The sequence below is a fragment of the Buceros rhinoceros genome, unplaced genomic scaffold (assembly GCF_000710305.1).
Source record: "Buceros rhinoceros silvestris isolate BGI_N320 unplaced genomic scaffold, ASM71030v1 scaffold9205, whole genome shotgun sequence".
Classification (NCBI taxonomy): domain Eukaryota; kingdom Metazoa; phylum Chordata; class Aves; order Bucerotiformes; family Bucerotidae; genus Buceros; species Buceros rhinoceros.
The window spans coordinates 44,944-70,567 of record NW_010413379.1 but is presented as its reverse complement, the minus strand read 5'-3'; the positions used below and the strand labels follow the sequence as shown (position 1 = coordinate 70,567).

The 25,624-nt window shown below is 44.9% G+C and overlaps 1 protein-coding gene across 1 annotated transcript in view; it reads left to right on the top strand.

The window, feature by feature from the left end:
* The first annotated feature begins 2,148 nt into the window (after positions 1-2,148).
* Positions 2,149-25,624, top strand: part of NCAM1 (neural cell adhesion molecule 1) — a 67,488-nt gene continuing 44,012 nt past the window's right edge. Inside the window, exons 1-7 of the mRNA XM_010136700.1 lie at positions 2,149-2,242; positions 19,984-20,058; positions 21,517-21,735; positions 22,477-22,620; positions 23,215-23,352; positions 23,789-23,906; positions 25,077-25,246. Of these exons, the coding sequence (XP_010135002.1) occupies positions 2,149-2,242; positions 19,984-20,058; positions 21,517-21,735; positions 22,477-22,620; positions 23,215-23,352; positions 23,789-23,906; positions 25,077-25,246 (958 nt within the window). The remainder of the gene's footprint in view (positions 2,243-19,983; positions 20,059-21,516; positions 21,736-22,476; positions 22,621-23,214; positions 23,353-23,788; positions 23,907-25,076; positions 25,247-25,624) is intronic.

Genomic DNA, 25,624 nt, shown 5'->3' with positions numbered 1-25,624 from the left:
CCTGGTCCTCCCTCATGGCGCGGTGTCAGCCCGCTGAGGAGCACCCTGCAGGCCAGCAGCGGATGAGCTTCAGCGCGTGTGATTATGTGCTATTTCGAGAGGATTTTTGTTTCCTATAAAATGCAAATCAAAGAGGTAATTGGTTCATTCCAGCAAGTAAACTCAGCAGATTGAAGTGAAGGGCTGCGTGAATCTTTATGGGAAGATAAGAGAAAATAAAGAAGCTCTTGTTAAGGATAAGCTGATTTTTTTCTTTTAATCCCTTGTCATTGTGAAATACAGACAAAGAAATAAGTTTAATGGACTTGAGTGGGAGATGGCACTTACAGACGTGTCAGTCTTGTCAGAAGCTGCTTACAAGTGATAAACGTTATTGATAAAAGTCTTTAGACCTGACCTGTGGTGGGTTTTACTGGGGAATGAGAACAGGGCCCTGCAAATAACCAGGGGACTGTAGATATTGAGGAGCAAGCCTTGGTCCATTTCCAGATGGAAGTTGTTGGAAACGAGGTGTTGCGGTTTTATCCGTGTTCTGAAGCACATCCAGAACCTCTTACCAAGGCTCACCTTCACACCGCCTGTCTTTGTATGTATGCCGACGAGAGCCTGACTGCGTTTTGCTGACTGGCACCTTAGTGTGGTACCACTGTAAGTTTTGCAGTGTGCTGGTCAAGTTCCCTTTCAGGTAAACGGTCTCAAGCACTAGAACTGCAACACCTGGGGAAGATGGTGCTTACAGTGTTTAATCTTTCTGTATGGTACTTGCATTGTGTTGGTCCAAGTCTCTGAGGAATATATCTGCTGAGCTTGTAGTAGAAGCCCAGTCTTTAACTTAACTTTAAAATAGGCTTACTCTTGTTTGGTTTAACTTGACTAATAAAGCGTCTTGGTGAGCAGAATTAAGGATTTTGATGTTTCCCCATTTCACTTCCAACAATTAGCACGGAACCCGTAGGTGTAGAATATAGCGATTAGTGTTGGGTCCTTATTGGAGAACTGCAGCGTGGCTGTTGTGGCTTTCAGAGGAGGTTGGTAATGCGAATTCTAGTTCACCTCTGCCAGCTTCATCCATTGACTTTTCATGTAGTATATCACCCTCAGAGCTTTGTGAGAGAATGTTAAACATCTTGTAGTCTCTGGAACGCTCTTTTCACACCTTTCTGCTCTCTCGTTTCTCCGTCTGAAGTGACTGCAGCAGTCTGATGTGTGGAGACTGAGCTGTGTTCATTTTCAGCTGGTGCTGCTGGTGATTATTTGCATAGCTGTGGCTCTGGGTAAGGTTAGGAAATGTAGTACTGGAACGTTGGCAATGAAAACAAATACTGGTTCTTGATGATGGAGATAAAAGGCGGGATATTGAATCTGGGAGATTCAGATGCTTGCACTGTTCCCTGGGGACTTTTCGTAGTAAAGAGCAATTAATAATGGTTACAATGATCCAGAAAGGGGTTGCAGTGGTACATTATCTTTTGCTATTTTTAGTCATGGCAATACAGTGATAGTTAGGTTTGTTCTTTCAGCAAGCTTCTACATTGATTACTTTGTGTGTGTCTGTTTTGGTTTTCAGTTTGAGGACGTTTTCGTTGTGTTATAGTCTCAGAGGACGTTTGTCTTACTCCTCCTGGACTTTCTGTTCTCCTGTTATATATCATATAACAGTGGTGTTTTTCCTGTGCTATTATTTCATGCCTTGAAAAGTGGAAGGGGGTGTGGAAGGAAAGGTGTTCAGGAGGCATCCTCAGGTGTCCCAAAGGTCTTTGCCCTCACAGATCACTGCAGCCAGCTTGGGCAGAACACTCCAGCAGAGCATTCTTTGTCGGCCCTCCCCTCCTTGCTTTCTTTCAGTGTGTAGTTCCTACACTACATTTACTGTACAAACATTGTAAGTAGTAGCAAAATATGGTAAACCTAGCTCCATCAGCCCCGAGAGCTGCTGTGCGCCCTGTGTGTGTGATACAGAGGTGTAGAGAAAGGTTGTCCCCAGTAACACTGCAGACAAGCAAGGGAAGCAAAGACAATGCCGTCGCCACTCACAGTCAGGGAACTGCAGCCTGGGAAGCGAGCTGGCGGAGTCCGTGGTGCACTGACCGTCTGATTGATTTCAGTAAGATGTGGTGATGAGTTAATTTGGATGCGAGTGGCTTGGAGATGGACACGCAGAGACGGGAAAGCGTTCGAATAGACCCAGAGGTTTGGTGTGCTCTGCAGTACGTTGACAGGGGATCCATCCTAGGACCACAAGGTGAGAAACTCGTTTCTATATACCCAAATAACTGCTGTGCTGAATGGTCGGCTGATAATTCTGCTGTCAATGCTAGGCAAAAATACCTTTCTTTTGTCTTTTCATCTCTGGTTACAAAATACGAGGTGAATATTCAGTTTATGCTGTTGCCTACGGAAGTATTTTTACCTTAAAGGCTGATGGCATTTGGCTGGTCTCCTGCCTGGCCAAAAGGCATTGGGCGATCCCGGGTATGATTGCTGGGCATGCCAAGTTTTGAAGAAAAAAGAGGAAGTTGGGAGAATTTGCTTTGTAAGACTAACACAAGAGTCCACCTTGGTTGGAGAGGTGATAGTAAATCCACATAAACAGAAACGAATTCTTCACTTGCGATTCATTTGGTTGGTATTTTCTTCCTTGAGCTGCCTGAGCAGACAGGGCATAGGTTCTGCTAAATCCTCGGGCTTCAGGGTACGCTCTAGCCCCAGCCATTAGTAACCAGGGGTCAGGTGGAGTCTGCCCCTAGATGTGCATTATCCTGAGGATTAACCTTGCCTGCTTCTATTTCAGAAGCTGGTACGGACTATCGTTTGAGATCAGCTATTGCACCTGACGCATCCATGTTGTGGCAGAGCACAAGGGCCACAATTATAGACCAGGGTACTGTTGTGTTAAGTGCTCTTTAAATTGCAAACAAAACCTAAAGAGCTTAGCTGCGGTTCTAGTCTGTATAATCCCTTGTGACAGCCCCTATTTCCCTATTTAGGGAACACATCTCAATAGAAAGATCTGATTTTGAAAGTGCAGAGCAGGCATCAAACACCTCTTGACATGAGGTGTTCAGTGCTGAATATTGAGCCACTTTGTAAAGCTCAATAAGGATTCAGGGTTTGAGATTTTTCAAGGACCCTGAAGGAGGAAAAACTTCTTTAGAGAAAACCTGCCTATGACGCTTAATTTTAAGCCCCAATATTCTGAAAATTGTGGCTACCACTCTACTATATTAGCTCTTTATTTTATAATACAATTTTAATTGTATAACCACTAATTTCAGGGATCTGACTGATGTTCTTGGTTTTCCTGCTTGTGGGACATAGTTTGTTTTAAAAGCAAATGTTGTATCTTACTAAAGTTTGAGGCTGGATTCTCACCATCTTTATTCAGATAGAGTAATCAGCCACTAAATAAAACTTCTGGTAAGCCAGCTTTGTGAAGAACACCACAGGCCTCTGACATTACTGCAGTAATTGAGACACTCTCAGACTCGCTTCTCCTGCTGATTTTATTACAGTGAGGATATAAAATTTAGGCAAGGCAGAGCCGTTCCTTGGTCAAAATCAATGAGGAGCGAGGGTGAGCAACTGGCATTACTATGGAAACAAACAGCTCATCCTAGAGAAGAGTTGGAGTGGTGCAGGGAATAACAGTAGCCTGCTGCAGAGAGGTGGACGGGTGGAGAAGTGTTCGGGTGTTGTGTGGGACTGTTCCGCAGAACTCAGAGGGACTTCGTTGCTGGTGACAGGCGGTGACCTCCACAGGCCCAATTGTTCAGCTCTTACCCTCCTTTGAAGAGAGGTTCTGGAGGACACTGTGAGAGGGAACAAAAAATGCGAGCGCAGCCAAGTGCAAAGCTAGAAGAAAATAGAAGTCAGGGATTAATGTTTGTGGCCTGACCAGGCTGATTTTGCTTCCCTAGGATTACAGATTTGTGCTTACATTTTGATCAGTAACTTTGGTAGAATTGCAGTGGGTTTAGCACAGATTAGATAGTCCTGTTCTCTAAAGCCTTTACGGCTTTAATACAAGGCTGCCTCTTTGTAATCTCAGTCATTAGCTACAGCTCAGGCTGCGTTCTCATAATTTACAACCTTCACCTGTTGTTTCCCTTCCCATCAAAACTGCTGTGGTAGAGAGTTTATTTTTTATGGGTTATTTTCTGTGTGCAGCATAAATTATACTACACGTGCTGAACACTCGGTGCCCGAAGCCGCTACTCTGGCTGAAGTCATCCGCCCAAAGAGACCAGTGTGCTGAGATGTCATCGGAGAACAGTACTCAGTGAATAAAGGGAACCATCTCTGTGCATATGTGGGCCAGTTGTATTAGGATCCGTTAGAGGAGCTGCACAGTCCATATGTGTGAGACTTTATTTTGGGGTTTTTTTTGTTTGTTTTTGGAGGGCTGTTAGAGAAGCAGCATTGGGTGAAGCACTCAGCCACTGCAGCAGGAGTCTAGTTCTCTGTTATCCTGTATTTTACTGTACAGGAAGAGGTGTGAAAACCCAGCAGCGTTTAGAGTGTGCTGAAGGTTCTCCTGATGCTTACATGGAGTGAATTACCAGAGGGGACAAGAGGGTACAGGATACAGGGTGAGAGAATTGGGATGTATCATTAAGATCTCTTGGTTTGAGGGTTCTGTTGGGACACTTGTCTGCCTGGAAGTATATTTGTATGTCTTTAAGGGTTTGAGTCTAGTAAATCTTGGCTACTCCTGATTGTGGCAGTGATCTGAAAGCTGCTCAGCAGAAGCTCTGCAAACTCAGCTAAGACTTGATTGAGAAGCCAGCAACGCTTCGAGTCAGCAGGATTTTTTTTTTATGTGGTGTGTGGAGGTGGTGTGAGAGATAGCTGTAGCTTTGCTTAGGAGCTGCCTGTGGGCTTTCACTCCCTTTCTTCCCCTTGGGCACACAGATTAAGTGACCTGTATTTTAATACAGTTAAAGGTGACTAAAAACTCGGGGGTCAGACTTGTTAGTAGGGCCTGTTGTGGTAGGGTAAGGGGTAATGGTTTCAAATTAGAAGAAGGTAGGTTCAGGGTAGGTATAAGGAAGAAATTTCTTATGATGAGAGTGCTGAAACACTGGCCTGGGTTGCCCAGAGGGGCAGTAGATGCTCCATCCCTGGAAACATTCGCGGCTCAGACTGGATGGGGCTTTGAGCAACCCGATCTAGTTGAAGGTGTCCCTGCTTATTGCTGGGGGGTTAGGCTGGGTGACCTTTAAAGGTCCCTTCCAACGCAAACCACTCTGTGATTCTGTAATTCTGTGGTATTTGTTTGATCTGTTTTCTCAGTCACAGAAGCTATGAGCAGACAGATCTCCAGCCCCCAGGCTTTTCTGGTTTTATTTCTTTATATGTACGGCAGGAGCTTGTGTTTGAGAGGAGATGATTGTGTATTGCAAAGGTGTATTTTCTAGGGAAAACCTGCAAGCTAGAGTCTCCGCAGTAGCAGCTGGGTTCGAGTCCGGTTTCTCTTCTAGGGACTGTTCCTCACAGTCCCCAAACTGGATATACCAGCTCACAGCTGTCACACCGTACGCGTGTGTGTTTCCTCTGATGGTGACACAGATGTCAGCCAGCGTAATTGTCTTTGGCCTAAGTCATCTTTTCTTTCCTGTATTTGGGCAGGGAATAGTGAAAGGAAAATGATATTTAGACTAAAAATGCTTTGCACTTGAGACATTCTGTGGCTGTGCTTGTGCTTCCATACCCCAGTGTTAATCTGAGTAGCTTCTGGCTGTGCTACCTTTTTAATTCTGATGGCCTCTGGGAAGCGGAAGGGTATTGCAGGCATGATCCTGCTGTTAAATCCAGGGTCTTCATACCAGTGTTACAGAAAGCAAGGAAGACCCCTTACAGGGGTACAGGGAAGGATTATCTCTACTCAGTCTGTGCTTCAAACATCAGAGGAAAATGGGAGGGTTCTAGCCTTAGAATTTTGGACTGTGTTTCTGTGTTCAGCTTGTTGCAGAGACACAGAAAGATCCCTTCTAAAATAATGGAGAGGATGGATCTTGCCATCAGCCAGTCTCTGTGTACATCAAACCAGATTGTACAGGGTGTTACTTTTAACTGTTAAACTCCTTTTTTCTTCCTCTGGTGTTCTACATCCTCTCACAAAAAAGTGAACAAACTACCTGGTTCTTAAACCAGCCAACTCTGAAACATTTATCAAGGAAATAAAGCTTCCCCCCATTTTTTTTTTTCTGTTTGGCCCGGTAATGAATAGGCAGAAAAAGAACATCCAATCTCTCTGTCATTCCCTAAGCTGATGTTATTGCAAAGACTGCTTTCTTGTAGTGACCAGGAGAGGTTCAGTCCTCAACTCTGCCAGTTCTCTTAATTTTTGAAATGCAACTGTTCAGCTAAAATTGTTCTTTGTCTGACTGGCATAACTTAGGAGTGGCAGAGATTCAGGAGGGATACAACAAGACCAGAGGCAAGGATTGCAGATACCTGCGGAGAGCAGTGGCGGATTAACTGGCTGATGAGGCTGGCTATAACCCCCTGAACAGGTGTAATTGTGCCAGTAAAAACCCAGCTAGATGCTGAGGTAGCTGTGGAAGAGACTCCGAACTACGCAGAGCTGTGCCCTGTCATTAAAAGTGGATTAAGTTTCTTATATTTGCGGTGGCGAATTCTTACAAGGTTTCCAGGAGACTTCCCTGAGGACAATGCATGGAGCATTTTCTTGCCTTCTGGCAGTTTGGTTACTCTTTATCCTGTCGGTCACAGCTGATGCTGCAGGACATTTATATACACTGGGGAGACAGAGGGCAGGTTTGGCTGGTTTTATCTGCTTTTTGTTTGTTCCCTCGGATCATTCCTTTTCGAGATTCTGAGCTGTAAATGGTGTCTAAATTTGAGTCTGTGTAAACTATTCCTCTTCTATACGTTGTAGTACCCGAATGAGGAGAGACGCTGATTTGTTGCCTATAACTTGACATTTGTCTGACAGCTCCGTAGTTAAAATAGTAGTGCAGGCAGCAGAGAGGAGAGGCAGTAAACAAGCTCGCTTCGCTCTAGCCTGAAGGCGGTTTTCGTTCCTGTGCTCGTTGAGCAAATAGGTCAGCGTATTAGCTTGTTATTCGTCCCAATCTTTTGGCTTCTGTTTTCACTATATTAATGCTTTAGGTTTTATTCAGAGAAAGATGCCTTAATGATGTCAATAGTCCTAATGATTTTCTGAAATTCTGGCAGTTCTATCAACGTGGTAGTTGCCAAAGTTCTTCAGTTAACACATTACTTTAAATGTTATTACAGCCTACCCACAAATGATAGTGACATTTCTAGAGGCACTAGCATATGTAGCAAGCCACCTAATTCCTAGAAGCATCTGATGGTCTGACCTGTGACAGTGCTTTGTCCTTGGGGTGTCAGTCTCTAGGCCAGCTTTGTCCGCCGTTGTTGAAGGCTTGTACAAAAAAGCAGTGTGAGGATTTCCAGGAGTTGTACCCCTGGAGTTGTACAAGGACGCCAAATGCCATGGGACTTGGAGGAACTCTTGAAACTCTTTGATACCTTGGTTTCTGTGACCAGCTTACTGTACTATTTCAAAGCTGGCAGCCCTATTGTAGTTTCTTCTAGTTTTCTGCAGCTGTGATAAATGCTAAAAGCTTGTTTTCCACATTGGAAATCAAGGAGGGAATAGATGAAGTAATGCCTCGAACTGTGCGGTGGTGGTTCCAGTCTGCCTCTGCGGTTCAATCCTATTGCTGTGCTTTTTCTTTTGCAAAATGCACATTTGTTAATTCCTCTTCTGTAAAAATAACCTGACATGAATGGAATATTTCACTATAAATACTAAAATATTTTCTTGTTCTTTTGCTTATTCTTGTGCCTTCTGTTCTTCCAACACGGTTTTATATAGTGGAGCAACCTTCCCATTTTCTTAATGTAAAAGCAAGTCATGATGTTTCTTTTTCACCTAATACAGCTAGGAAAAATGGGATTGTTTAATCTTGCAGTGTTAGGTTGTAAGGCATTATTGATAATTCCTGTTTACTACAGTGCAGTCAGCTATAAATCAGTGGTATTTGTTCTTGCTTTTTATGTGCATGTACCTTTGGGACCCTGCTAGCTGTCAGCATTTTTCTGCTGCTTGTGTTGTTTATAAATGATCAGGAGTCGCCTTCTGGAAATTGTGTTCTGTGATGTTACCTGGGCAAAGTCTGATCATTAGCCACTGCAATCCAGCTTGGCTACTTCACTTGACAAATCGTGATCTGACTGATGGTTGAACAAGGTCTCCAGTGGGAATGGTATGGGCCAGTCCTTCTGGCAAGGATACACCGAGGCTTAGCGTGCTTTTGGCTTCGTTCGTGCCTTTCCCTCAGCTTTGGCATTCAGCAAGGAGAAAGCTCCCTAGGCGCTCTCGCAGCCAGGTGCCGTTTCCACTGTTAGTGTTATACTTCCTTCATAGCGTAGGTCTAAACCACTTGTGTGCCTAGATTATAGCCAAGTGACGGATCCTGGAGACTACAGATTCATAAAATAGATGCTGACACAGCACATCCCATGTGGCAAGAATGCTTCTATGCCTGTAGAAAATGCTTTGGGTTACAAACGCGCATCTCTGGACTTCACTGGCTGTGAGCCAGATCAAGTCCTGGCATGATATTGCTGACTTTGCTCATCTTACACTTGTACTCCCTTTGGCCCTCTGGCACTGCACAAGGCTTCACGGGATATCTTTCTCTTGAAATAGTATGCTACCTTTCATACCCTCCTCCTGGCTTCTTAGGGCTGGCTTTGGTTATGTTCTATGTAAACAGGGCTTCAGTCCGGCCCAGTAGGGCACTTGAAGTGTTCTCCTCACTGGGCTAAGTACAGAATTTTGAGCAGAAGAGAATATTCTCTTTTTTTTTTTTTTCCCCCCCCAGGATGAAAATTGCCTGTCTGGTCCAGGCAACCCATAGGCTTTTTTAACGTCAGTACAAGATCAGTGATCCCGTGTGACTCCTGAGTACGTCTTTGGCCACGGAGGGAGCCGAGTCTGTTAAGTCACGCTGTATCTGAATATGAAGTGCCAGGTCACCACATAACGTCTCAGTCCATTGGTCAGGAGCTTGCATGAAAGGAGCTTTAGTTAAATACTGAGGTGAATAGTAACTGAAAGCAAGAGCTTCTTATCTTAATCTGTGGTTAAAAAAGCATGCTCAGGCATAGTATTCTGTAAAGAGACCTTTCTGCATAAATTCTTACAGCATACGTAGTTCTGTGGTAGTCCCAAAATCCTGACCTCAGCTCACGATGGGGAGAGCGTGGGACTGCAAGTTCACCGCTCTGCTCTGTGGGCAAACAGAACCGGTTTTGTTCATTGACAGACGATTGGCCGGGTGGGGTTTTCTGTTGCTGGAAAGCTGATACTTGTCTCCCAAGAGAAGACCCAAGAAGTTTTGCCATTTGTACTGGAGGGGCAGTTCCCAGCACAGAACCACGCAGAAGCGTCCGCAGTCTGTTCCATCACCAGAGGGATTTCGTGGAGAGGTTCAGATATGCGAGGTAGTCAGCTGGCTGCCTCCAACAGTCTGGCAAGTAGCATAAATACTCAGAATGTGCAGGATTAAAGGACAGAGCCTGCCACGCTCTGCATCGATTATTGTGAATCCCAGGAAAGAGGAAAACTAGCACAGTCCATCAGGGCGATAGTTAGGGATGATGTGGAAAAGACTGTTTGGTGACCCTTAAAGAAGAGAGGTAAATAATCAGAAGGGGTGGACCATTTTCTAATAAATATTACTATAAGCTGCATTTCAACAGCAATTTGTCTGTAGGATGTGACATTAAACATCATTTTTCCTGTCCTCTGGTAGAAGGACACATTAGAGCGTACACACCTTGATAGTTAGCTTGATGCTTTATTACCATTCAGCTCAAACACTGACATCTCGGTGCAAGGGGGGGAATGGTGATAAAGCCTGTTATACAAACCCTTCATTTAAAACTGCAATCATCACTGAAAGAAGTGGCAGAGTCAGTAATTCAGCATTTCTGAACCTCTCAAAGCTTTTAATGAAACACTCCAGCTTACAGATTTCCTTAATGTACACGAGTAATTAGAACACTAAGGGAAATTGTAGTAAGGAAATTAAACTTAAAAAGCCTCAATCTGAGGTGCTGCTTGGATAAAAAGGGTACTTTGCGGCAAATGAAGCACTTGAAAAATACATTTACATTGTGAACAGGGCAGAGCTGGGCAGCTCGCAGGTTGCATCGTTCTTTTCTTTCTTGCCAGTGACAAGGAAGCCAGGGAGAATGTGTAGGTAGAGACTCCTGTTTGTGTTCAGCAGCTGCAAGAAAAGAAAGAGCAGCTCTCACATCCCTGTAGCTTCTTGTGCCAGCGTTGACTTGGGGGCGAGGGGCGCTGTTCTGCTGGAAGGACCTGTTGAGAGACACTCTGTATTCCAGATGTAAAGGAGATTATGAAAATGTGTCCACGGAGGGGCCAGATGTTGAGGTCAGTCAGCGTAAGATGTGCAGATTCCTGGGTGTGGCGTGAAGAACAGAGCCACGTTAATTGATGCTCCTCCTCAATGAGAGGGCTTCTTCAGAGGGTCATTTTTTTGCATATCCCTGTCCTTTGGAGTGTTTTCAGCCTGCCACCCTAAAGGTTGGTTTGCCTTGTTGAGGCTGTGAGCTCCTGTGGCCCCATCTGTTGTTGAAGGGGGAAGCACTGTAAAATGTACCTTGTTGTATTGCCTCTCTGTAGATACTTGACTCCTTGACGAGGAGTGTTTCCAAACGCTCTGTTGCTGATTCTGTCACCCATCAGCTGCAGCTTATGAAGCTTCTGTAGCATTTTTCTGTGGTGCTGGAAAGCAGCTGCACCCAAAACCCATGTTTCACTGAAGAGTAGTGTCTTCCACAGCAGGACTCGCCTGAGCGTACACACCGAGTAGCTGGTGAAAGAGCTCCAGCGGGAGGCGTTGGGCATGACATGGTGTGCAGTGCCACCAGTGTTTTGCCTGACTTCTTGATGGAGGCATGTGTTTGGCATTTACAGTTTGGTGACAGGACAGAAATTGTGTAAACTTTCTCTTCACAGGCACGGTTTAGTTTCTGTTGAAAATATGTTTCCTAATCTAACTGTCAGTTTCTATAAAGCGAAAAAACCCAGCAAACACAACCCAGAGAATATGCTTGACGCTGCTTTGAAAAGAAATCTGCAAGAATTTATGGAACAGTATGTGGTGAACAGAACATCCTTGATGTCAGGCAAATACAGCCCTCTTGCTTGTCTTGTTGTGGAATTATAATGTATGACAAGAAGGAAGTAGTTTTTATTGATCACCAAATCGGTAACAGAGAATTTTTTTTATCAGCTGGTGACAAAAGGCCATTTGGATCCAAAATGCTGCTGCTTCCTCTCTTTTCCAAATCATGTGGATGATACAGCTCGCTGATCCTGCCTGAAGGAGGGACCAGGAAAGAGGAGCAGCTAAGTGAGCAGCTGTTGTTTCTTCAATTCAGCGGTGAACCACCTTCAGTTACAAACATGGTGTTTCTTGTGCTGTTAGTTCTTGTCAGGACGTATTTCTGTGAAGAATGGGACGTGTGACAACCATCGCTGTCTGTGTAGAGCACGTTGCTAGACCCCAACATACTCCTGTGGCTTGCTCTGTCCCGGCAGCGGAAGATCCTTTGTGCAGTATGCTGAAGGGCAGGGCAGGAGGCAGAAGCAGACGATCGCTCCTGACCTAGAATTGCAGAAAGTTGCAGCCATTTCATTAGGAGCGGAAACCTGGTGAATCTCTCAGCTGTTTTCTCATCTTTTTTCAAGTGTTGCAAGTGGTGCCTTTCCTCTAGAACTGTGTGAAGCACTGAACAAAGGCACATAAGCCCTGGAAAGTGCTTCTTTCCTAAAGCTAAATGCTTCTAGAGAGCGAGTGGCAGGATTATGAGAGATAATCATAGAGCTGGAGTTCTTTTTCTGTGTTGTGGTTACAGAGAGCTGAGTACAAAGAATTCCTAGGGGCTGTACTGAGATGTGGTTGTTGATCTTCTTAACATCCATTGCCCTTAACAAACACCTTGCTGGCACCCATTTCGAGGAGCTGCTGCTGATGGAGGGGTAGAATGTTATGCAGGATGAGGTGACAGCCTGCAGTGATCATTGTGCAGTGCCAAGAGAGCAGTTCTGTGCCTGTGGTAGCTGATGCTGTTTTTTTAATCTTCACTGCAAAAGAACTGCTCCAGTCATGACACTGTGTAGCAGCTTTTAAATAATGTCAGCAAAACCCAGCAGACTTTATTTCAAATTTTTTGTCTGAACAGAAGAGCAGGCAGTCTTTTCCCAGCCGTGTTTTTCTTCTGATTTAAGCCTTTTCACTGGAAGTCATGTTTTTGTAGGAAGGTATCATTTAATGTTTCTGTAAAAGCTTCTTCACTGCCGACAGCATCTACTACATTTCAGTACTGTTAATCTGATGAGGCTGCTGAATAGGCCAAACCTCTGGAAGGTCTCTCATCAGACAAGCATTACGTGTTCAAGAAGTCTCTGTACCAGTGTTCCTCGGACTGCAGACCCTTTGGGAGTTGTGCGGTTTATGTTTTCAACAGCACCAGACCTCTCTCTTTGTAGGAGTACACGGATGAGTTGTCCTAATGTGTACTCAAGCATGAGAAGCTTATTTCCTTTCAGCCGTGCAGCTCTGATAGTATCTAAAGGTAGGATACTTCAAAGATTCGTACTGAAACTCACCTGAGACGGGGATTTTGAGAGTGCATTTGTGGAGTAGCAGTAGCTGCATATTCATTTCCAAACTATGTAATGATATTTAGCTATCACAGAAATCCCAGGTCCCGCTAGGTATGAAAGATTAATATACACATGAAATATTGATTTCTTGCACTTCGTACTGGGCAGAAGATGGCTCAGATACGAATTTAAACTATTAAAATATATAGCACTCTCTCTGACGCATGTTTGCGAGCCACAATTTATGAGAGGCAGTATGTCTCAACACTTCCTTGAGTGAATCTGGTAACAACAGTGATGAGAATGTTACACTGAAGTTAATAGTTTATATGAAGTAAATACTTAATTTCAAGCTTTTCAACTAGTCCAGCTTCAACTGTCACTAAAAATATGTCCTAACACTGAATCACCATATAAAAAAGGCTGTGAAAGGATGATTTTTAAGGCTTTAAAAATCAAATCCTGTGCCACCAATGCTACTGCGTTCACTGAGACTAAATGACGGACTGTAGGAGAAGGGGAGCTGGCAGGTCATAGGGATTGCTCCATTTTAGGAACGGCACAGCCGTCCCGGGAGCTGCAGCTTTTGCAGGGCTGCTAGCTACTGCTGCACAGCTCGTGCAGCACTAGTTCTTTCCACAGAAGAATGCAGTACGTGTGCGTGCTGCTCACAGACTGCCAACACAAACTAGCTGCAGCAGCTGAATTTCTGAGCTTTCACAAATCCTGTTCTTCTCATCTTTGCTGGGTTCTGACATACGCACAGTGCATTGTCACTCACCCACGTTTCTTTTTCAGCAAAAGATTGTAACTTCCTTAGTTTTTAATTAAAATTGTCCATGCTCCGATTTAATGGCTCCATAAAGCATCTTGGCTTACTCTGCCTCAGGTAAATGAAAATATTTGCTGTGGCAAATAGGGCTATTAGGTTTATGATCCATAGTAAAAAAAGCTTTTATCAAGAATGTTATCAGAAGAGTCATAAAACTGTTCCGTGTAAAGCTACGGAATGTCTGAGGAGCTTTATTTTGCTTTGTACATTTCTGTAGGAAAAGATGTTTGTGGTATCTTTTTTTTTTTTTTTGGTGTAACTGGTGGTCACTACAGAAATTAAAAGCGCTTCTGAGCAATGTTGGAAAAGATCCTGTACATACAAAGGATGGGGTCACAACTGGGGCAAGAGGACTGGGTACAATCTGAATTATTTCTGTTGCTTTCGTCATCGTTTCCTCTTTGCCTTTTGTCGTGGCACTAGGGTAAGCTGCTGCTTGCTGCCTCTCTGTATCTTTATGGTCTGATATTCCCCAAAGATACCAACAATCTCATCCTCCAATTCGTGGCAGGATTACTGAGCGGTTACCATGGCGACGGGGGAGGAATTGGATCTGCAGAGCAGCTGAGATCAATCCCAGCTGCCTGCCTCCTCCTCCTGAGCAGTCAGGGTGTTATTAGTACAGTGGCCGTGTACAGGAGGCTTGTCTTTGTCTTGTTAAGCCTTTGTTGTGTATTAAATCCTGAGGGCTTTCTCCATAATCTGCTGAACTCACCAGCTTTTCAAATCCTACCCTTACTCAAAGAGCTCTGGACAGGAGACCTGGTAGATATTTTTTCCGTATGATTTTTGTTGATTTCTGGAATTTGGCATGCACTGCAGAATTTAATTGGGGAAGTGCTGCTAGAAATGAAGGAAATCAAAGGTACAGTCTTTAGAAGTGAACCTAGGCTCTGCCTCTAAAATTCATTTTACCCATATTTTATTTGCCAAAAGGTGATGTACCTCCTCTTAGCTTCGCTTGCGTGTTGCAGAGGGATGTATTCCCAGGGAAGAGCAATGGGAGAGTGAAAGCGAACGTTTGTGCTCTAGTGGCTTTGCTTCTATACTTGAACTTCAGCCTGCATTTTGTTTCACTGACTTCCACAAATTCCAGTTCTAGCTGCACATCGTTAGGGCTGCCTTTAGATACATAAAAACTGGGTGCATAATTCAGCTCCTACAACCTTGATGCAAGAAGATAGCACAGTCTCACCCCCGGGCCTCAGAAGTGCACCTTGTCCTCTGCGCTGAGGCCGTAAACCGAGACGTCCTGCTGGTGCTGCTCCAGCAGGCGTTTGTTGCCTGTTCTGTAGATTTCGATTGGCAAGAGACTCGTGCTGGCTGTTGTTTATTGTTCTGTACTTACTTTCCTTCCTCCCTATCTCCTCCTCAAAACAGTAACTCAGATATATTTACTTTTTAAGACTGTTTTTAAGAAAGCTATGAGATATGAAGGACATTAAGGATATAAAGTGCTTTGGAGAGTATTTTTGGTATTCTTTACGTACAAAGATTTTTCTTCTGCCGGTTTTTGTTGCTGAGGTTAGTTTTCTGCAATACCCACCAAGAGTAATGTGCAGTGTGGGTTTCCCAAACACACTGACAAATTCTCATATAACAAAGGTGGCAGGTGAATAAAACAGAGATGCCAGACTTCGGGTTTTCAGCCCTGAGTCTTACTGAGAAAAGAGGAGGGTTTGCGTCCTTTGCAAAGGACAAAGGTACGAAGCTGTTCCGGCAAGAGCCTCTCCAGAATCGCGGAGAGGGGCAGACTACCTGGCACGTGCAAGTGCCTCCTGCCGTAGATTCCTGCCCGCTGCTTTCAGCTGTGAAGAAACAGTAGATTTGTCATGTAGCTCGTGCTGAACGTGAGAACCAATCACGCGGCGCAGCCAGAGGTGTTTAGGTCCTTATTTAGTTGCCAAAGTTCAAATCGGAACCTTGAGGGCTGGTCGCGAAGTCGCAGAATGCCAAAGGAGCAATGGTTTTATGGGAAAGGAAGGACGTGGGGGGATGAGCTCACATTTGTCCTAGGAAGCCGTGATGGCTGTAAGCCCACAGTAAATTTGCATTAATGCCAGTCTGTAGCTCAGTGTATTTTGAGTTCCGAGATGCTCTGTCTGCATGGCCCCAAACAGATCTTCAGGAGCAGCGCGTGCATTAGTGCTTCTGTAGTGGAAGGGTGATGCAGCTCGTTCACACTCTGCTTCGCTGGGGTCCTTTTGAATTAGACAGTTGTAGAACCCATACCCAGCAATTAACACACTCCCCTCTGCTTAAAGTGGCGTGTTATTTACTTAACAGGTAGAGCCTGCTGTGTTAGCCTCAGTCTTAGCCCAGCAGGGAGGCATCCTCCCTGCCTATTACCAAAATCATGGCTTAATTTGAGCTAATTTCTTTTGTTGGGATGCAAAACTAATTATATTTAACTACAGATGAAGGAGAAGTTGCATTAGCAGAGTTTTTTTCAAATCAATGGGGAGTTATTCAGCATTATTTGGGGGCTGGGGAGTGTTGTAAGCAGATAAAAGATATGGGGGAGGGCAGAGCTATAAAAAGTATTATTGTGTGATTATGAAGAGGCCTTTTAATGCAGTTATTATGTGATGCTAAAAAGGCCTTTATTGCTTGAAGTTGCAAGCGGAATGCAAAATGGGCTCACAGTGTCTATTAAATGAAGAGTGGAAAAAATAGTCTCCGTTTCCCTGAACTGCAAAGCAAAAATAACGATTAAGTAGTGATTAAAATCTGCGACAGTGCTGGGTATGGTAGTTTGGTCACATACTAAGCAATAAAGTTTAGGAAGTAGGGGGCAGGTTTTCTGTGTAATTTAAGGCATAGTTCATTGTTATGATGAATCTCTTTATACAGGTTATGATGTCAGCAAATTGTTCTGCTGATAAAGGCTGGTTGAAACAATTGGAGTTGAATTCTCCCTGGTGTAAAGTTAGGTACAGATGAGCTTGATTTGAGTAATTCAGAGGAACGTTGTTTCTCAGGTGACAGCTGGTTTCCAGAAGTTACCTTCCCTTCCCCTGACTGAAGGCTACTGGATAAACACAGCTGGGCTCTTCTGTGTCTCATCTCATCACCGGGGGTCTTTCTTCAGCCCTTCATTAACTCAGTTTGTAGGAGAAAGCCCTAGCATTGTTTGCAAACACATAGAAAACAGACCAGGGCAGGTTCCAGACTGGAGCAGACCCACAGCCTGTCCAGTCTGTTAGCTTGGCTCCTACAGAAAGGCACCACCAGGGGAAAACATGGGACTGAAAGAAGCCGGGGATAATTTTGCTTCTCAACATCTGTGGCGGAATGGAAATGTTGATATTTCATAGCGTGTGTTTTGTGCCTTTAATGACTACGAGATGATTGCTCACTCCACCTAGTGATTAGCAATCAGAAGTCTTTCTGCCACGAGAGATGCTGACTGGATGCGAGCAAAGGCGAGGCAGTCAGACATCAGGGTTCTCATGGCCCATTTTTGGAAGAGAGCAGTATCTTGGATTCCCTTGTGCTGGGCACAGTATAAATCAAAACTAATGCTGTGGCTGCTGCCTAAGACAAAGAAAGGATGAGAGGCTTCCCTGGTTTCCCAATTGATAAAAAGTGCAGGGCTCAGAAGAATGTCTTGGACAGGCCAAGACTGTTACTCAAGAAATCAAGGAGTACCTTACTGTTCCCTCCTTCTGAAGCCCTCTTGGCTAGGCGGGATGTGCAGCCATACACGCAAACGTGAGCCAGAACTAGAACACCCAGTACTCGCAAGCTCTGGTTTCAGTGGAATCTTGGCTGGGTTGTTTCTGTTCACTGTTGTTGTACTCCAGTCTTTTGAGATGGGATGTTTATTGGTATAGCCTGCTAAAATCTGGGGAGAGCAAAACTAGGGAAGGGCCATGGACCTTGCACGATTATTATCCTTGTGGAGCTCTGCTGGCTCTGGCTAATTGCTTCCAGTTTACTTACGAGGAGAATGCTGTGTCAGAATAGCTGGTGGCTGCAGAAACGTGCTTAAAGACCTTATGAGAAAATCCTCCTTCTGAAGTCCTTTTTAAGTGATGGCAGGCAGTGCTCCTTCACTCGGTGTGTAGCTGTGGACTTAATGTCTACTCCTGCATCCACACGTCTGTTTCCAGGTAGTATAAGAAATGCTGTCACTGGCACATACAAACAGGCTTCATTTCTGGAGCAGTGCATGGTTCTTAAAAACCCAGGTGTGTTTGGCAGCTAAAACCATGGTGGAGGTAAGCTGGAGGTGGGCTGGAGGTAAAATTAACTGCTCTGGGAGATAGATTTTCATGCACAGCGTGAAAACAAAGGATGACAGACGAACCATTTGCAGTAAAGTTGCTAAGAAGTGCTCTGGCTACAGGGGGCAGAGGAGCAGCTCCCTTAAGATGATTGTTTTCTGCAAGCTAATGGCTACGATTTCGAAATAAAACCCATTCATTTCGGCCTCTTAAAACTCGTACTTGACCTGGGCTTGTTAGGTCACAGAGCTGCTGCAGCGTTAAGCTATAGCTGGAGGAAAGGCAGAATGCAATTACATTTTCTGCCTAAGGGCTCGTAATTTATGCTGTAAAGAAAGCAGTGGTGTGGCTGGGGTGAAAGGGCATTGGGCGTGCTTGGGTCTGCGTTGTGGGTGGCTGACTGTAAATGAACTGGTTTTGGACCTAGGTAATTCTAAGCAGAGGGAAAGTAGCCGGACTGGACTATATGCAGTACATGCCAGAAAGAGAGTTAGCTTTCATCTTGGTTGGCTAGCTTGCTCTGCTGGGATTGTCGGTTCACCTCTTACTGTACTAAAACAAGATTATTTTAATAAATTCAGCATCTTCGAGTTTTTGCCTTTGGTTTCTGGTGACACATCCAAAATGGTATGTTCCTCCTTTGGTAAATGCTGATTAGTTTCATTTTTGTAATTAAATAAGGAAAAAATACAGGTACTTTGGGGGGACTCCAAATACAGGCTTGTAAGCTGTGCTTAGGTTTTGAGGTAGGAGACTTGCCCTACTTCTTAGAGAGCTCCTCAGAGCCAGCTTCTGGAGTGGTCATACTGGAAACTAGTGCAATGTCATTCTGGAGTATTTGCATCACTGCGTGATGCTGCAGCTGCTGCCCAAAGACATTAATTGTGTTTGTAATGTTTGTCTGTGCTCAGATCTAGTTCCGTTGTGATGCAGAAAGATAAATGCATTTCTGTTTGGGATTGAATTATGTTAAAGCCATACAGATGAGAGGAATCAGATTATCCAGAAGTGAAACAGGCTGAATACAGGACCTAGAAGGGCAATGTGTGCAAGGAAGATGAGATAGTGCCCTCAGACAAGACGCGTGAGTTAAAAGATGATGTCCTCAGGGAGACTGAAAACATCTGAGAATCATTTTTATTTCTTTCATCAACAATATCCTCAAATATTATCTTTGGAATTGCTATCTAACTTGGATTATTTTTAGATGATTCCTTTGAGCCTGTGCTGGATTCGGTTATTAGGGAGCACAGAAGGTACAATGCTGACTCCAGGCTCCCTCAATTCCAGACAAACATGTAGTAGACGCTTCACTCAGGTCCGAGATCTGCTCCATCTCTGCTGCCAAAACACCTTCAGTCTCTTCTTTAAAAGCAAAACAAGATTAACAAAAAATTAAACCAACAACTGAAAAACACATAAAGGCCAGAGCACTGCTGATAGTCTGTGAGGAGACAGTGGAAGAGACCAAAGTATTTTCATCTCTGCAGTGGGATGGAGTTAGGTGCAATGTGCCTGGATGAACTTGGAAACAATCCTCAGCCAGTGCTGTGATGGCAGAAATCACAACCTGTCAGTAGTCCTTGTCCGTATATACTGGAGGAAATTTCCTTCTAATCCAAGTGTGCTCTGTCTGCCGTAAACATCTCTGGTTTGCTGGCTGTTTGGAGTAGGTTTCTCACTGGAAGATCAGAGTAGGAGATCAAGGAACAAAGACCCAGAGTATGGCAGTGTCTTCCACTCTGCATTTGTGGCAGTTGGTGATGGGGACTCGTGTGATTATAGAATCTTACAGAGCAACGAGTAGTCTTCAAAGCAAACACAATTTGTATTTGCTGCCAGGATAGGCCATTGAGCCAGCTCTGCGTGGAATTCAGGAGTCCTTACAGGCTGCTTGATATTTTGGTGTGCACACCAAGCTCCCTAGTATTGCGGTGTGGTCGAGATTTGAATGTAAATCATCTGTTCTGTGTCATTCTATGTGGTTTTATAAAGGTCTGGAAGCAAGTCTGAATGTTAGCAACTACTTTTTGGTCCTGAGGGGTCCATGGCACTGTACGTTTAGATAAATACAGATAAAGATCAACACTTACAAAGCCAAGAATGCGTCACCCTTTGCTCTTTCACTGGGTGAATAAAGGGCCCATGGGGATCAGAAGGCTGGCAAGGGTTTTTTGCTGGTTATTGTCTAACCATCCTCTCCATGCTCATTTCTCTTCCAGCCTCTCTACAAGTGGACATTGTTCCAAGCCAGGGGGAGATCAGCATTGGAGAATCTAAGTTCTTCTTATGTCAAGGTGAGTGATGGCTTGTGGCATCAGTGGTCTTCATCTGGATTTTCTGGGAAGGTCAATCAATGTATTAACTCTGCGACCAAAGCTCCAGTGCCAGATCTAGCTCTAAGATCTCTTGCTTGCTCTTTCCCATGTGCCCTTATGGTTTTAAGAGCAAAGGCAACAGATGCTCTTTACTGGAAACAGCGCACACATTCTCCCTTGAGAGCTGGCAACAGAAAGCAGCTCCAGCTAACATTTAAAAATGAAAATGCAGGTACTGAAGTGTTGTCTCTGAGCTTGAGCAATAGCCACAACGATTGCACCTTGCATCATTCCACAATTCTTTGATCTTTTGGATTTGGAATTAAGCCTGTTGTTTTTGCAAATTATTTCTCTGAGCAGCTGCTAAGAGCAGTAATGGGAGTGCTAGGTGACTTTAATGCTGCTGAAGACCTGCATTTCTTGTGACACAGTTTTTGTTTGTACAGGCCCCCAAGGCTGTTCTCCTGCACAACGTGGTGCAGTGCTGGAACAATCCATGTGCCCAAAAGCAGGTCCTACGATTTTATGGCATTTTCCAATTTAGCATCCACCCATCCCTTTCAGAAGTTCTCCTGAAAGCATCTGGCCTGGTGTCTAATGGGAGGAGTTAGTCTATTGGAGCACTGATGTGATAGCATCCTGAAGAATGGCACAGAGCAAGCTCTGGGAGCTGAATGCCTTCAGAGTAAATGCCTGAGCTAAATTCCTCAGGAGTATACTGGCTGGAACAAGTAATGAGGTCATCTGATCCAGGAGTGCTCAACTGCAGAGTCATTTGTTAATGCCAGTACTTCAAAAATGAAAGTCTGCTCTGAGCAAGTGCTGGTGTGGATGGTATTTGCATTCAGAGAACTGAGGGGTCAGTTAAAGCTCCTCCAATAACAGGAGTTTGACCCAAATAACAAACCACACTGAGGAATGCAGAGATGTGAACTGCAAGAAAGAGATGGCCTGGAACCACTGAGTTCAGTAACAATTCTGCTGCACCCCGTGTAAATCAGAAGGTTTAAGCTGATCGATGCCAGAACTGCTGCTACACCACTATCACCATTGTGGTGTGCAGAGTAGTCCAGCCTGCAAACGTGGGCGTTTTTGAAAATGTGATGGACCTGAAGCAGGAAGAGATTTTTAACTCTCAGGCTGATCTGCATAGTGGAAGGACTGGGACATGGGATCCCAGGAGGCCTAGAAGGCCATTCTGGGCTAAAATGAGCGTACGCCTTTAGAATACAACCCCAACTTGATGTCACTTTTGCAGGACAGCATCAGGCTAGTCACAGTGCTATGAGAGGGAATTTTCTTTGCTTGCTTCTCAGGTGCCAGAAGTCCTTCCCCTGGCTCAGTCTTCTGCACGGTGCTACTGGTTGTATTTAATTCCCTCTGTGCAGGTTTCTTGGGAACTCATTTCAATTTGCTCTGTTTCTCTTTTGTCCCCAGTGACAGGGGAGGCCAAATACAAAGACATTTCCTGGTTTTCCCCTAATGGTGAGAAGCTGACGCCCAACCAACAGCACATCTCAGTGGTGCGAAATGATGACTCTTCCTCCACCCTGACCATCTACGACGCCCAGATTGATGATGCAGGCATCTATAAATGTGTTGTCAGTAGCGCGGAGGAGGGAGACTCTGAGGCCACCGTCAATGTGAAAATTTTCCGTAAGAGAGTGGCTCCAAGGCTATTTTCTGGTCTACCTTGCAGATGTATGAGGCGAGATTAGGGAGGCAACCATTTTACCTTCCTAGAAAAGGCTATTTTTAAAGGGGAAGAAGGAGGGTGAAGAGAAGGGGGTTGTTAAGAAGATGCAGCCTTCTCCTTTCTTGGTTTTGAGGGTAAGTGGGAACTAGGACCTTGACCTGTCAGGGCATTACCAGCATGTCTACTGCTTAAATTCTTCTGAAAGACAGGAGAGCAGGAGGTAGGAGGAGGAGCTTCTAGCACATCATAGATGTCTGGAAGGAGGAAGCAGAGAGAGCAGCTTTTGTGGATGACAGGCATGCTATGAGCTAAGGCTAGCGTTCAGTAAAGGTCATCCCACATTCAAAGGGTTAGAACAAGCTATCAGCATGTGGTCCAGCAGATCCATGATAGCAGCTCCTCCCATTCTTCTGGGAAGCTGAGCACTTCCCAGTTCCCATTTTCTCTTTGCAGTGGGCAGGTTGGTGAGCTAAGTGGAGTGTTGATTTGGCCCGCTGATGTGCCTGGGAGGCAGGGCTGGAAAATGGGGTTCCTCTGTTGCATTGCATTGTGTCAGGCACACCTTAATCCTCCCCTTGGGAACAAGATTTCTGGAGGACATGTCCGCTGGGGTTTCTTTGCTTTCCTCAGGCTTGAGCCAGGAGCACAGCTTGAGGTGTGCTGAGAAAGCTGCAGTGACTTTCTCCCTGCATTGTTTTCAGAAAAGCTGATGTTCAAGAATGCTCCCACTCCTCAGGAATTCAAGGAAGGGGATGATGCTGTGATTGTGTGTGATGTGGTCAGCTCGCTGCCTCCTACCATCATCTGGAAGCACAAAGGCAGGGATGTTATCCTAAAAAAAGATGGTAAGGCGTGATAAGTGTCTTGGTGCTTGTCTGCTCGGGGGTCAAATGTCCATCTCCCCTCAGGCTTATCCTAGGGGTTCGGGAGAACAAAAAGGAGGTGGTCACAAGGGAGGAGAGAAGCAATTTGTACCTAGCTAGGTCTTAGGATGTGAATTTTGTTATTCAAGGTGCTGTGGTTGAGCATTCTTGCCTCAGCTGTGTTTCCCACGTCTGCTTGTTGCAGGCACAAGGGAACTGCAGCAAGACTTGAACTCTGCCACCCTTGGGCAAGAGGGGCAAGCTTCATATGAAGGCTTGTTGTCTGATGCTAATTAAATGTAAATATGTTTGTTTGCGTGTATTTATCTGCTTCTCTCTCCATGGGTGCTTACAGTATAAAGCATCAGAGCAGTTTGCCTGCTACCAACATCTGGTTTCGTTCTTGCCAATGTCAGGTCCAGTTATGGCTACATCTTCATTAAACGGTGGGAAGGGAAATTTTATTATGCTAAGCCTTGTCTCAACCCAGAAAGGGCAAGGAGAGGAGAAGAACCTGTTACCTGCAGTGAGCTTTCCTGGGGATCCTTGAATGAATGTTCCTTTTGTCTTTTCTAGTTCGATTTATAGTCCTGTCCAACAACTACCTGCAGATCCGGGGAATCAAGAAAACAGACGAAGGGACGTACCGCTGTGAGGGCCGGATATTGGCTCGCGGGGAGATCAACTTCAAAGATATTCAGGTCATCGTGAACGGTGAGCAGCTTAGAGTAAGGCTAGCATGGGGCAGGGTGCTTCGCATCTGCACTCCAGGCTGATAACAGGCATGTTAGGAGTTGCCATCGGATCACCAATCCCTCGCTGCTGTGTCAAACAAAAATGTTCATAATACTGACTTGAGGCTTTACCAGATGTTCACACAAAATTACCACGTCAAGAGACAGCTTCAGTGTCTCATGACTTGTAGTGTGTTGATCTCGTTGGGACTCCGAAGTGGTTTCGTCCACAACACTGGGTTTCTGTGGGTCTTCTCAGCCTCTACTGTTGACTGTAACCTGCAGGTGATGCCATAAGGGTTTGAATTACTAGTGACATCTATGTGATTGCAGAGATTTACAGTGAGCCTTCGAGGGCTCACTCTTGCTCACATCTTCTGTCCTTTCTAACTTGAATGTGATTCCTTCTCTTCTAGTACCCCCTTCTGTGCGTGCCAGGCAGAGTACTATGAATGCCACTGCCAACCTCAGCCAGTCTGTCACCTTAGCATGTGATGCTGACGGCTTTCCTGAGCCAACCGTGAAGTGGACAAAGTAAGACGCAGCGTGCAATGTCCTGACTGTGTGTGAGCATGGATGTTTTCACCAAGGCCTGGAAATCCAGGCTGGAGAGAAAGCAACATTTTAACTGGATAAGATGAATTAATTTTTCTCAGAAGAGAAAGAAAAGCCTCCTAACAGAATTGCAGTTAGCTTCTGTTGTGGGTTAACCTCAGTAAGCAGCTAAGTACCTCACAGCCACTCCCTATACACCCCCCGAGTGGGATGGGGAAGAGAATCAGAAGGGTAAAATCCAAAAACTTGTTGGTTGAGTTAAAGATGCTGTAATAGATAAAGCAAAGGCTGTGCAGGCAAGCAAAACAAAATAAGGAATTAATTCACTACTTCCCATTGGCAGGCAGGTGTTTAGCCAGATCTGCTGTCCCAGCTGAGTCCCCTCCCAGCTGCTTGGGCAGCCCCAGGGCAGCGAGAGAACAAAAAAACCCTTTGACATTGTGTGTTTGCTGTTTAGCAACAGCTAAACCATCATTGTGCTATCAGCCACTAACACAAAACATAGCACCCTCTAAGCTACTATGAAAAAAATCAACTCTATCCCAGCCAAAACCAGTACAGCTTCCTGGAAAAACAAGAATAACAGTAAAAATAACAATTTTTCACTGTCCAATTGCATCCTTTGTCAAGCTGCAAGTAGAGATGAAGCTTCATGCTGACCTGACCTGTCCCGGTTTATGATCATCTGTTGCGCTCATGGGAAAACTTAAGCAAAAGTGGATGCTGTACCTTGGCGTTTGTCGTGCCAGGAGATCTGCATTTAAAGCCTGTCTCTGTTGGGTCCAAATTTCGCTGTCAGGCTGTGTCTAGCTTTTGGTGATGGTTAGGAGGACAAGCTGTAATACAGAAAAAGCTGATGACAACTTGGATTACTGCCTTGGTATGCAATGACGGAAGCCACCTTCAGTGGCGTTTATAGCTCCTGTATGTAGGCGAAAGGTTCATCTGCCAAGAGCCCTAAGGCGGGAGGGATTAGGAGTAGATCAAAGTGTAAGCTTTGTAGCCCATAGAGAATGGAAAAGGTGGTAATCCCTCTCAGCTCAAGGAGTTTCAATGTAGTAATGCAGCTCTAGCAGTAGCAACCAGCCTAAAACAACTAGCCTTTGATTACTTCTCCCCAACACAGCCAGTGTGCTCTGTGCCCCACAGGGATGGAGAGCCAATAGAAGAGGCTGATGATGAAGAGAAATACAGTTTTAACTACGATGGGTCTGAGCTCATCATCAAGAAGGTGGATAAGAGTGACGAAGCAGAATACATCTGCATTGCTGGGAACAAGGCTGGCGAGCAGGATGCCACCATTCATCTCAAAGTCTTTGGTAAGCATGCTCTGACTTTCCTATCCAGTTGGCTGTTGGTAGCTCACTAGTATAAGCTGCAAGTAACCTACTTATCCCAGTAGATGCCTGATACCGTTTATCCAGAGCTGCTTCTTTCCCAAGTAATGCTGTGCCCCTTTGCCATCACGATAGGCAAAACACATTCTGTGTGTGTCTGAAATAGATGCCAACCCCATTCTGTTTCCTCTCGGGTAAAAGCAATTCAGTCCTGTGCAGGGGTGGTGTGAGATACACATGCTACTTGGAATATCTTCCAGGCCCAGAGGGCTGAATCCTAGTGCAACCAAAGCTGCTGTTAAAAAAGGCTTTAACACTACAGTGGGACTTGCTGTAACCAGGACAGGGAGCTGAATTCCA